The sequence below is a fragment of the Salvelinus namaycush genome, chromosome 5, assembly GCF_016432855.1.
Source record: "Salvelinus namaycush isolate Seneca chromosome 5, SaNama_1.0, whole genome shotgun sequence".
NCBI classification, from domain to species: domain Eukaryota; kingdom Metazoa; phylum Chordata; class Actinopteri; order Salmoniformes; family Salmonidae; genus Salvelinus; species Salvelinus namaycush.
The window spans coordinates 44,705,399-44,718,111 of record NC_052311.1 but is presented as its reverse complement, the minus strand read 5'-3'; the positions used below and the strand labels follow the sequence as shown (position 1 = coordinate 44,718,111).

General features: G+C 43.5%; 1 protein-coding gene across 7 annotated transcripts in view; it reads left to right on the top strand.

The window, feature by feature from the left end:
- LOC120048326 (MAP7 domain-containing protein 1-like) overlaps window positions 1–12,713 on the top strand; it is a 64,781-nt gene that overhangs the window by 39,699 nt on the left and 12,369 nt on the right. For 3 of the 7 annotated variants that reach the window (XR_005477001.1, XM_038994212.1, XM_038994214.1), the window contains 6 exons: window positions 3,578–3,682; window positions 5,502–5,624; window positions 6,006–6,145; window positions 6,493–6,623; window positions 7,773–8,038; window positions 8,738–9,026. Coding sequence is in view for 6 of the 7 variants with exons in the window: in XM_038994212.1 (XP_038850140.1) it covers window positions 3,578–3,682; window positions 5,502–5,624; window positions 6,006–6,145; window positions 6,493–6,623; window positions 7,773–8,038; window positions 8,738–9,026 (1,054 nt within the window). In the remaining variant the exon portion in view is untranslated. The remainder of the gene's footprint in view (window positions 1–3,577; window positions 3,683–5,501; window positions 5,625–6,005; window positions 6,146–6,492; window positions 6,624–7,772; window positions 8,039–8,737; window positions 9,027–12,713) is intronic. The other 4 variants (XM_038994213.1, XM_038994217.1, XM_038994216.1 and 1 more) reach the window with 4 other exon arrangements.

The window sequence follows — 12,713 nt, the reverse complement described above, 5'->3', positions numbered from 1 at the left end:
AGACCCAGTGCTGTCAAAGACTGAAAGGTAGAAAAAAGAAGAAGGAAAAGAAAGACTGAACGGTAACAAGCGTAAACAAATAGGATACAGTGGACTACTGAGAATCCATCAGAGTTATTTAGGAAAAGGCAGCAGAACTCTATCTTGGCCTGCAGACAAAGAACCTCTCCCTGCCCATCTCTAACAACAACAGACCCATATCTGAGGAGGGACATTTAGGACAGAGACATCCAATTCCCCCATTAACATCAGACTTTACTTTCGTATGTCTGGTGGCATTTAATTTAAAGGGCACAATGTTCACATGATTAGTCTCTATTAGAGGGTCTGGAGGGGAATGGTGTTTAATCAGTGGGTTGTCTCAGTAGTTCACTCCGCTGGTTGTCAGTTGTGTTACATTTGTGTCAGTTGTGTTGACTGACATTGTTATTAGTTTGTGTAGTACAGCAGGTTGTGGTAACAAAAACAATGTTACTACTTTGTGTACAGCAGGCTCAGGTCGGGACATATGCTCTTTTACATTTACATTCTAATCATATCAATGCAGGTTAGACATACAGTACCAGTCAAACGTTGGACACACCTACTCATTCAATGGTTTTTCTTTATTTTTACTATTTTCCACATTGTAGAATAATAGTGAAGACATCAACACACATATGGAATCATGTAGTAACCAAAAAAGTGTTAAACAAATCAAAATACATTGTAGATTCTTCAATGTAGCCACCCTGTGCCTTGATGACAGCTTTGCACACTCTTGGCATTCTCTCAACCAGCTTCATGAGGTAGTGTTAAAAGTGAATTTATGGAATTTCTTTCCTTCTTAATGTGCTTGAGCCAATCAGTTGTGTTGTGACAATGTAGGGGTGGTATTCAGAAGATACCCCTATTTGGGGGTAAAAGACCAAGTCCATATTATGGCAAGAACAGCTCAAATAAGTAAAGAGAAACAACAGTCCATCATTACTTTAAGACATGAAGGTCAGTCAATCCGGAAAATTTGAAGAACTTTGAAAGTTTCTTCAAGTACAGTCATAAAAACCATTAATCACTATGATGAAACTGGCTCTCATGAGGACCGCCACAGGAAAGGAACACCCAAGGTTACCTCTACCTGCTGCAGAGGATAAGTTCATTAGAGTTACCAGCCTCAGAAATTGCAGCCCAAATACTTCACAGAGTTCAAGTAACAGACATATCTCAACATCAACTGTTCAGAGGGGACTGCGTGAATCAAGCTTTCATGGTCAAATTGCTGCAAAGAAACCACTACTAAAGGACACCAATAAGAAGAAGAGACTTTCTTGGGCCAAGAAACACGAGCAATGGACATTAGACCGGTGGAAATATGTCCTTTGGTCTGATGAGTCCAAATTTGAGCTTTTTGGTTCCAACCTCCGTGTCTTTGTGAAACGCAGAGTAGGTGAACGGATGATTGTGGTGGTTATTTCTTTATTATCAAATGAGGAGAGACAAACTTATCACACAAGTCAGAGTTATACTTAAACAAAATATTTATTCACTTATTAATAAGGAAAGCATGTCACACCACACACATAAGTGAATGACACAACACTCTTGACTGTTGTGTTGAGAGCCCTGTCACAAAGAATACCAAGATCTTTTATATGGCAAAGATACACCCCCTTAGTTTACATGACAAACAACAGATGTGTGGAATGGGGAGGTTAGGATTTCGTATGAAAGAAAATAATCATTCACAGCAGCCAGTATAGTATCTGCTGTAAAGACGTCTCTCATTGTGTGGAAACCAGGGTCTGGCCCCCAAAACAAGGTTCCCCTCATCATTATCCATACCCAAGCCATCTCTACCCTGGTACCTCCCAGTACACAAACACCAACTCATGCTATGGAATGCGGTCTTTAGGTTTTTAATCACCAAAGGCATCGTAAATCCACTGTCAGCATTAAGCCCCAGAGGCACAACTCAGAAGACCACACACAGATTAGAGTGTTTTAAGAACCCTATTCTATTCTATAAAACAACCATTTGATGCAATAACAGTATTATAATATAATCTTGTAATTTTGCTTCACAATGATCTCCGCATGTGTGGTTCCCACTGTGAAGCATGGAGGAGGAGGTGTAATGGTGTGGGGGTGCTTTGCTGTTGACACTGTCTGTGATTTATTTAGAATTCAAGGCACACTTAACCAGCATGGCAACCACAGCATTCTGCAGCGATACCCCATCCCATCTGGTTTGCGCTTAGTGGGACTATCATTTGTTTTTCAACAGGACAATGACCCAACACACCTCCAGGCTGTGTAAGGGCTATTTGACCAAGAAGGAGAGTGATAGAGTGCTGCATCAGATGAACTGGCCTCCACAATCACCCGACCTCAACCCAATTGAGATGGTTAGGGATGAGTTGGACCGCAGAGTGAAGGAAAAGCAGCCAACTTGTGCTCAGCATATGTGGGAACTCCTTCAAGACTGTTGGAAAAGCATTCCAGGTGAAGCTGATTGAGAGAATGTCAAGAGTTTGCAAAGCTGTCATCAAGGCTGTAACGGCTGTTGGAAGGAGAGGACCAAGGTGCAGTGTGGTACGTGTCCATATTTATTAAATGAACACTGAAATAACAAAAATAACAAAGATAACGACCGAAACAGTTCTGGCTGGTGCAGACACACAAAACAGAAAACAACTACCCACAAACACCAGGTGGGAAAAGGCTACCTAAGTATGGTTCTCAATCAGAGACAACAATAGACAGCTGCCTCTGATTGGGAACCATACCAGGCCAAACACATAGAAATACAAAACATAGAACAAAAACATAGAATGCCCACCCCAACTCACGCCCTGACCAAACCAAAATAGAGACATAAAAAAGGAACTAAGGTCAGGGCGTGACAAAGGCAAAGGGTGGCTACTTTGAAGAGTATCAAATATCAAATATATTTTGATTTGTTTAACACTTTTTTGGTTTCTACATGATTCCATATGTGTTATTTCATGGTTTTGATGTCTTCAATATTATTCTACAGTGTAGAAAATAGTAGAAATAAAGAAAAACCCTTGAATGAGTAGGTGTGTCCAAACTTTTGACTTCTACTGTCAAGTGTATCTATTTTGAACATCAAGATCTAACTGAATGATGCATGACCCACTAGACTCAACACAATATTTCTTTGAATATATTTTTTCCGTGCGTAGAAAAAGCCCCCTAGCTGTGTTATTTCCCTCTACCATCAATTGTCTGTTTTCAGTTTGTATTCGATTTTTGGTGGAGGCTCCTCAAAGTATACTTTGACATGACAGTTTGAATTTCAGTTCTGTTTCCCGTTATCTCTATGTCAAAAGGAATGTAAAATAACATTGTCAGATGAGAAAAGTTCAATACAGATATTTTATTATTTTGATTCTTTATTGAATCAGAAATAGTTGCCCTCTGGAAATACACCATTTTGGTATTTGGATGTTTGCTGTATGTATGTATGCGTGTGTGGGGGGGATAGATATCACCGTGACACATCCTGGAGGTCTCCCTCCCCTGTGTGAAACAGTGTGACCCACCATCTCTGTGGACTACTCTCTTGGCTTCACAGGCAGATGCTCCATGTCGGCGGTCAACCTGCCCAAACACGTGGACTCGGTTATAAACAAGAGACTCTCCAAGTCCTCCGCCACCCTTTGGAATTCCCCCAACAGAAGTAAGACACGTCAGGCCCCCTTTTCCGGGAACGCCCCCTTTTCATATTCGTTCTCTCACATTTTTTTCTCCACATTTTTTTTTCTCCCCACCGCCGTCTCCAATCCAATCGCCTGTCTGTGTTCGATGGTTGATTACCGTATCATTTTCACCTTCCAAATTCAAATCCACCTTAGTTTTTTTTCTTCTGTGGTTCATGGGTTATGCTTTTTCTCCCTCCCTCTGCATTTTGTTCAGTCCCTGCATTTATATACTTCATACTTTGGTGTGAATATATGGGTTCATTTACGCTGTCTTCATATTTTATGTCCTGCGTTTTTTGGTGTTCTCTTGGGTTATTCATTTGCTGGTGATGGTCATTTCGTGCTCTTTGGGTTGTGTGTCAGTAGATGTTCTTTTCACTCGTTGGAAAGTCTTGGTCAATGTTTTGAATGGTGATGATGAGGTCTCGAATGGTGACGGTGATGAGGATGTCTTGAATGGTGATGGTGACGGGAGATGATGATGATGATGAATGGGTTATCAGGCCTATGCTAACCCGAAATAACTACACTGTACTAAGCTGAATCTAGCAACTCATATTCAGAGTTACTCACACAAGTCAGAGGTGTTTCAGTGCACCTAGAACACCACTGCAGGTACAGGGTTCTTTCAGAAGTGCATGTCTAAGTAGGTTGCAGTGTACCGGTGTGAACACATAGGAACTTTAGTGTTTCAAATTTTAAAAAGTCAGCCACTAAGGGATGAGTCAGCGTTTTGAGAGATAATGCATTCTGAAAACTCCACAGGAACAACTGTGATGCTTGAAAATAGATTAAGGTGACTGGTGAAAGCGTAAACCCTCTCCCTCTTTTCCTTTCCTTCTCTCCCTCTCTCTTACCTACCCTATCTTTCACTCTCGTCTCTTTCTTCTTCCTCTCTCTCGTCTCTTCCTCCCTATCTCTACTCCTCTTCTTTCTCCTCTACCCACTGTACTTTTGTTTCACTCGTTGTCTATCAAAAGCTCACTCTCCTCTCTTCTTTATTTCAGTTTCTCTCTCTCTCTCGCTCTCTCTCTCAGACTTTGTCTCTCTCTCTTTCCCGCTCTGCTGGATAACCTTATTATCCTTCAGGGCAGGTTTAATAGGGAAGTGGGACGTGATTTGGTGTACCATAAACGACCCCGAGCAAACCTCTGCAGTGGACTTCTTTCATCTCTCTCCTCCCTCGTTTTCAATGTCAATGTTCTGAACAGCTGCCTCCATAGCCAGAGGTGTTTTTCTAAATAAAGGATGTTGCTAACTCTGGCAGTGCTTACTTTATACTGCTCTGGCATATAGGCTGTGTTCTTCCTCCCTCTCATGTTATTATGTGTCTGGAAGTTCTCCCAGTCTAATATGGAACCCACCATTTCCCCATAGAGCATGTTTACTAGAGACATAAGGGTTTTTGCGGGTGAGATAGTGTTATTTGATCTGTCATTATAATATATAAGGTGGGAAAGCTAACTGAGCAAAGCTTAGCTCATTGTCACTATTTTATATAAAACGAGAAGCAAAAGGCCTTCCTGTGATGCAGTGATGTGAATGCGAGATTGGATCATTACATTTGAGTAATTTACTAAAATTGGGTTGCAATAGTTATCAAACAGTTAGTGGGTATAAGGTGCATAGTAATACTGTTTGAACACTGACGTCGTCTGACGTAGCGATACAGAAGTGGAGACATTCACGGTGGCTCTAAGAGGCAAACCAGCTTTGGAAATGAAGCTGGTTTGCCCCTTGGGCCACCGTAGCATTTTGAATATATGCGTTAACATTGGTAATGTTTGGCCCCTCCAGCAGCCCGTAGCCTCCAGCTGAGCCCGTGGGAGAGCAGCATTGTGGACCGACTGATGACGCCCACCCTGTCCTTTCTGGCCCGTAGTCGCAGCGTCGCCAGCGTGCTCAGCAACGGTAAAGACCGTAAGTAGTTAGCACAATCACACTGGGATAGATGAGACCTGCTATTAGTGGGGATCTTTGTCATTTAGAACAGCATCTCTCCAACCTATCCTCTTGGTCCCCAGCAGTTCCATGTATTTGATCAATTTGCTCCAGTCAGAGCTAGCACATCTGATTCCACTTGTCAACTAATCATCAAGCCCTTGAATGAGCTTACGATCTACGATAAGAGGTTTGAGGAACTCTGATGTAGGGTATTTGACGTGATGTGCGGCAATGAATACCTTTGTCGCCTGTGCTCTGCTTGTGTTTTTAGATATGGGTGTCGTATTTATTTCTCCTCCCGCCCTTCTCTCTATCTCCTGCCTGCTCTCTATGTGCCTCTCCTTCCCGTCCCTCCAGAGTCGCCCCTATGCCCTCGTTCGGCCTCGGCCAGCCCGCTGACGCTGTGTGCCCACCGGCCTCACCACCGCTGCTCCGACCGCTGGAGGGTGACGTCCAGCACGCCCGACATCACCCAGCGCCGACGCGACTCCACGCCGGTACGTCAACCACCCCTTTTTCTTTCCTTTCGTGTTTTTCAATTTCATTGACGGGATAGAGAGGAGAGTAGATGGAGAGATACAAAACGAAGAGGGTCCTAGACAGTGAAGGGCACAGACAGACAGGACTCGACACCTGTCGCCTGCAGGCCTGCGTGGCCCGAAATCTGGAGCACCGCTGCTCAACCAGACTCTACTACCATCCCTTACCGTTTAAATGCAATGCAACACTGTTTGGCACTTTTGAATAAGCTAGAATGTACAGTATATTTTTGGGTTTCGAGAGAGATGTTTTTATCATTTATACCTTTCTGACGGTTTGTGTCTTTGCCCTTGTCTCTCTGCAGATAGAGAAGAAAAAGAAAGAGAAGAAGGACAAGGAGCGGGAGAACGAGAAGGAGAAGAGTGCTCTCAGCAAAGACAAGGTGCTGAAGAAGAGACCGTGCTTACCCAGTATGAGACACAAACCGGACCCCAGGTAACCTGCCCTCACACAGATCTACTGTATCTGCCTTTGGCACAGTAAAGCATTAAACACCCTTTACCCACTACTGAGCCGAGTCGAACCAAGTCAAGCCAAGGCTGTACTGTATTGTCCTGGTTACACATCCATCATAGTTGTTGAAAACTTGCTGGAAAGGATCATGTGTAAAGAACATATACAGGACAGCACAGCATACATAGATTGGGTCGACATTATAGTGTGAATAGGGTAAAATACTACAATTAGAGCTTAGAGTGTTTCCTGAGGTTAGGGATACAGTAAAAGACAAAGATACCATGGCTGTGAGTGCAGATGGTAAAACCAGCGTGTCTGTGTGTTTAACTGAACTCGAGCTAAGACTTAAAAGCATGAGGCCCCTGAGCCAAAGGATATTTATCCAGTGTGTTTAGCATAGCCGGCCGCGGGACATGGAAATGGATGGGCTCACTGACAGATAGAGGGGAAGAGAGAGACAAAAATGAGTGCTCTGACTTAAAAAAGGGTCGAGGGAGGGAGGGAGGGAGGGAGGAAAGGAGAGAGAGAGAGAGAGAGAGAGAGAGAGAGAGGGAGAGAGAGAGAGAGAGCGAGAGAGAGAGAGAGAGAGCGAGAGAGAGAGAATGCCAAATGCCGTAAGGAAGAAGAGAAGTGCACACACACACACATCACTCTGGTATAATGGAACTTTCCCGTCCCGAGCGGCGACTATTACACTCTCTACTGCTGGGAAACCATCCCATAATGCTCTGTCACAGACCACACAATGTTACACGTGTTATGTTGTGTTGTGTCGTGTCTGACCCTTGCTACCTGGTGAGGTCATGTTTATTGACTGCTGTCTGAGACTTGAGGTTAGGGAGGCACATATGTAACAGAAACAGTTCAATAGTATTACTTCAATGGATGTATTAGTGGTAGTCTCCTTGCTTGATTGTGTATAGAGACGGACAATTTTTTCATCCCTAGGACTGGATATGACTAAATGTTCGACTAAACTTTACTTAACTGTTGTTTGCTTATTATTATTTACATATTTCTAAGGATTTCTAATGATTTGTCAGACATACTGTATGTATTCATGTTTTTCATAATAGCTCTCTCTCACACTCTCCCCCCCTCGCTCCCTCCCTCCCTCCCTCTCTCCAGTCCTAGTCCCTTATCCAGACAGCGGGCTGCCTCACCTGCCACTACTCCTAGAGCAAGACCTTCCTCCTCCTCTCCTAGCCCTGCTGCCTCCCCCAAACCTCCCTCCTCAGCCCAGGCTAGTCCCTCCACCCCCAAGGCCCGGCCCAAGAGGGCTAGGACCCCGGCCCGGGTGGACCACGGGCGCACCTCCTCCCCCGTACCCCTGGAGAGGGCCAGGGAGACCCGCGGCCGTAGGTCAGCCACACCCGAGGAGCCCAAAGGCAAGAGTGAGTATGCAGTAGCTAGTTAGTACCCCCAGGTGGAGGGTTATGTTTTAGTACAGTGTACTTCTCTTACGGGGATGAGAGAACACTGTGTACCCATACAATTCAGTACCATTTAATTTCCCCCTGACACAAGTTGGATTTTAGTGTGTCTGTTTCCTGTAGGCCATTGCCTGCCACGGCTGATTCATACTTTGCTTCTTTAGTTCTTTGTGGTTTGGCTCAGTTGTTCCCGTTGCTGAGAAGAGTGAACTTGAAACTCAAACTGGAAAAAGTGTGTGCGCGCGCGTCGGTGCGCAGTAGCGTCGGCACAGCCAGAGGATGATTACCGTCGTAGTTAATTAGGCACGCCAGCAATGCCAGCTCGTTAAGTGAGTTACACAGCTTCTCTGTCTTTCTCTCCTTCACACACATTGAGAACAGCAGAGGTGGTGCTAATTACTGAAAAATGCTATAATTACGAGTCTCCCAAGTTTACAGAATCCAAAAATGGCCAGAGTTTCCATGCTTTGCCACTGTTTAAATCAATCAAGACGAATCTAGACCAGGGGTCTGGTGTACTTGTCATAGTGGAATTACACAGTTTCATCAAGGTTTCAGCTTAAAGAAGACGATAGTGTGAACAGTGATTTGTCTATAGAAAAATATTTTTATTGGACTTTCCCATTCCTCTCCTCTTTTCCTGTTCAACTCTCTCTCCAGGCTCCCCCGTTCCTTCAATCGTGGTATCCTCTGCTCCGGCCACGCTCCCTTCGCTGAGTACACCAATCACGACGGCCACCGCCACTCCCTCTGAGGTCCCTCATTCTGCCCAATCAACCCCCAGTGTCCCTGCATCGTCCCCAGCCCCAGCCTCCTCGTCAGCCAAGCCCATGGCGGGCACCAACAACCCAGAGGAGGCCGCCCGGATCCTGGCCGAGAAGAGGAGGCAGGCCCGGGAGCAGAGGGAGCGGGAGGAGCAGGAGAAACGCGAGCTGGAGGAGAGAGAGAAGTGAGAATCATATTATCCTCATTTGCAGTACATAAACCCACACTGGAGAGAGCCAGAGCAGTGTCTAGTCGGGTTGCAAAATTCCTGAAATTTCCCCAATATTCCCAGGTCTTCCAGAAACACCTTATATTCATTATCCTATCTACTGTAAAGACAACCTATCTCTTACCAGCTTGAAGGGACAAGGTGGAAGTAACCATGGCAGCACATCACAATTTGAATAATTTCAAGTGTAAAGCATCAACATATGGAATACAGTACAGTTCTCCACCGTATCGTATGCATGGCAGAATTAGACCACTCAGCTCTGTCTGTGTGGTGCTCGTGTTACCCCCAGAGGTGTGGAGCTGTTGACATTTGTGTAATGGCTTAAGTTTCCCCCCTCCGCTCAGGTTTATGAGCTAAAAAGGATTTCCCGCGTCAGCCTATTGTGCCATGTTGACCACAGTTACTATGTGACCACTGGGTATTTATATCGGGACAGCTGTCAGGCTGGGCAATGGGCTCCTGTTACTCTCTGTTCCTCTCCATTTTATCAGCAGGCAGCTATTTCCTTTTAAAATAGTTTCATTTCCTGATTGTGTTCAACTTTTTATTTTCCTGACACAGCTATTGCCAATGTTGTACAAAGACAAAGATGCACTCTTTAAGATAGAGCACATGTTAACTGATTTATTCTAAATCTAGATGTATACAGTGCCTTCTGGAAAGTATTCAGAACCCTTGACTTTTTCCACATTTTGTTGGGTCACAGCCTAAAATTGATTTAATCGTTTTTTACACACACATTTTTTGCTAATTTATAAAAAAATTTAAAAACTTATATCACATTTACAGTGGCAAGAAAAAGTATGTGAACCCTTTGGACTTTCCTGGACTTCTGCATAAATTGGTCATACAATTTGATCTGATCTTCATCTAAGTCACAACAATAGACAAACACAGTCTGCTTCAACTAATAACACACAAATTATTGTATTTTCTTGTCTATATTGAATACATCATTTAAACATTCACAGTGTAGGTTGGAAAAAGTTCCAAAAGCTAATTGGAGTCAGGAGTCAGCTAACCTGGAGTCCAATCAATGAGACAAGATAGGTGATGTTGGTTAGAGCTGCCCTGCCCTATAAAAAACACTCACAAAATGTTAGTTTGCTATTCACAAGAAACATTGCCTGATGTGAACAATGCCTCGAACAAAAGAGATCTCAAAAGACCTATGATAAAGAATTGTTGACTTGCATAACGCTGGAAAGGGTTACAAAAGTATCTATAAAAGTGTCTATAAATGGAGAAAGTTCAACACTACCTAGGAGTGGCTGTCCTGCAAAGATTACTGCAGCAGCACAGATCAGAATGCTCAATGAGGTTAAGAAGAATCCTAGAGTGTCAGCTAAAGACTTACAGAAATCTCTGTAACATGCTAACATCTGTTGACGAGTTTACAATACGTAAAACACTAAACAAGAATGGGGTTGATGGGAGGACACCATGGAAGAAGCCACTGCTGTCCAAAAAAACCCATTGCTGCACGTCTGAAGTTCGCAAAAGAGCACCTGGATGTTCCACAGCGCTACTGGCAACATATTCTGTGGACAGATGAAACTAAAGTTGAGTTGTTTGGAAGGAACACACAACCCTATGTGTGAAGAAAAAAAGGCACAGCACACCAACATCAAAACCTCATCCCCACTGTAAAGTATGGTGGAGGGAGCATCATGGTTTGGGGCTGCTTTGCTGCCTCAGGGCCTGGACAGCTTGCTATCATCAACAGAAAAATGAATTTGCAAGTTTATCAAGACATTTTGCAGGAGAATGTAAGGCTATCTGTTCGCCAATTGAAGCTCATCAGAAGTTGGGTGATGCAACAGGACAATGACCCAAAACACAAAAGTAAATCAACAGCAGAATGGCTTCAACAGAAGAAAATAAACCTTCTGGAGTGGCCCAGTCAGAGTCCTGCCCTCAACCCGATTTGAGACACTGTGACATGACCTCAAGTGAGCGGTTCCACCCTGCACTGTGAATGTTTACACGGTGTTCTCAATAAAGACATGAAAACATATCATTTTTTGTGTGTTATTAGTTTAAGCAGACTGTGTTTGTCTCGTGTTGTGACTTAGCTGAAGATCAGATCACATTTTATGACCAATTTATGCAGAAATCCATGTAATTCCAAAGGGTTCACATTAGAGGTCGACCGATTAATCGGAATGGACGATTAATTAGGGCCGATTTCAAGTTTTCATAACAATCGGTAATCGGCATTTTTGGACACTGATCATGGCCGATTACATTGCACTTCACGAGGAGACTGCATGGCAGGCTGACTACCTGTTATGGGAGTGCAGCAAGGAGCCAAGGTAAGGTGCTAGCTAGCCTTAAACTTATCTTATAAAAAACAATCAATCTTAACATAATCACTGGTTAACTACATATGGTTGATGATATTACTAGTTTATCTAGCTTGTCCTGCGTTGCATATAATCGATGCGGTGCCTGTTAATTTATCATTGAATCATAGCCTACTTTGCCAAACGGGTGATTTAACAAGAGCATTCGCGAAAAAAGCACTGTCGTTGCACCAATGTGTACCTAACCATACACATCCACGCCTTTCTTAAAATCAATACACAAGTATATATTTTTACACCTGCATATTTAGTTAATATTGCCTGCTAACATGAATTTCTTTTAACAATGGGAAATTGTGTCACTTCACTTGCGTTCTGTGCAACAGAGTCAGGGTGTATGCAGCAGTTTGGGCCGCCTGGCTTGTTGCGAACTGTGAAGACTATTTCTTCCTAACAAAGACAGCCAACTTCGCCAAACGGGGAATGATTTAACAAAAGCGCATTTGCGAAAAAAGCACAATCGTTGCACGAATGTATCTAACCATAAACATCAATTCCTTTCTTAAAATCAATACACAGAAGTATTTATTTTTAGACCTGCATATTTAGTTAAAAGAAATTCATGTTAGCAGGCAATATTAAACTAGGGAAATTGTGTCACTTCTCTTGCGTTCATTGCAAGCAGAGTCAGGGTATATGCAACAGTTTGGGCCGCCTGGCTCGTTACGAACTAATTTGCCAGAATTTTACGTAATTATGACATAAAATTTAAGGTTATGTAATGTAACAGGAATATTTAGATTTATGGACGCCACCCGTTAGATAAAATACGGAACGGTTCCGTATTTCACTGAAAGAATAAACGTTTTATTTTCGAAATTATAGTTTCCGGATTTGACCATATTAATGACCTAAGGCTCATATTTCTGTGTGTTATTATATTATAATTAAGTCTATGAGTTGATATTTGATAGAGCAGTCTGACTGAGCAGTGGTAGGCAGCAGCAGGCTTGTAAGCATTCATTCAAACAGCACTTTCGTTCGTTTGCCAGCAGCTCTTCGCAATGCTTCAAGCATTGCGCTGTTTATGACTTCAAGCCTATCAACTCCCGAGATTAGGCTGGTGTAACCGATGTGAAATGGCTAGCTAGTTAGCGGGGTGCGCGCTAATAGCGTTTCAAACGTCACTCGCTCTGAGACTTGGAGTAGTTGTTCCCCTTGCTCTGCAATGGCCGCGGCTTTTGTGTAGCGATGGGTAATGATGCTTCGAGGGTGGCTTTTGTCGATATGTTCCTGGTTCGAGCCCAGGTAGCGGCGAGGAGAGGGATGGAAG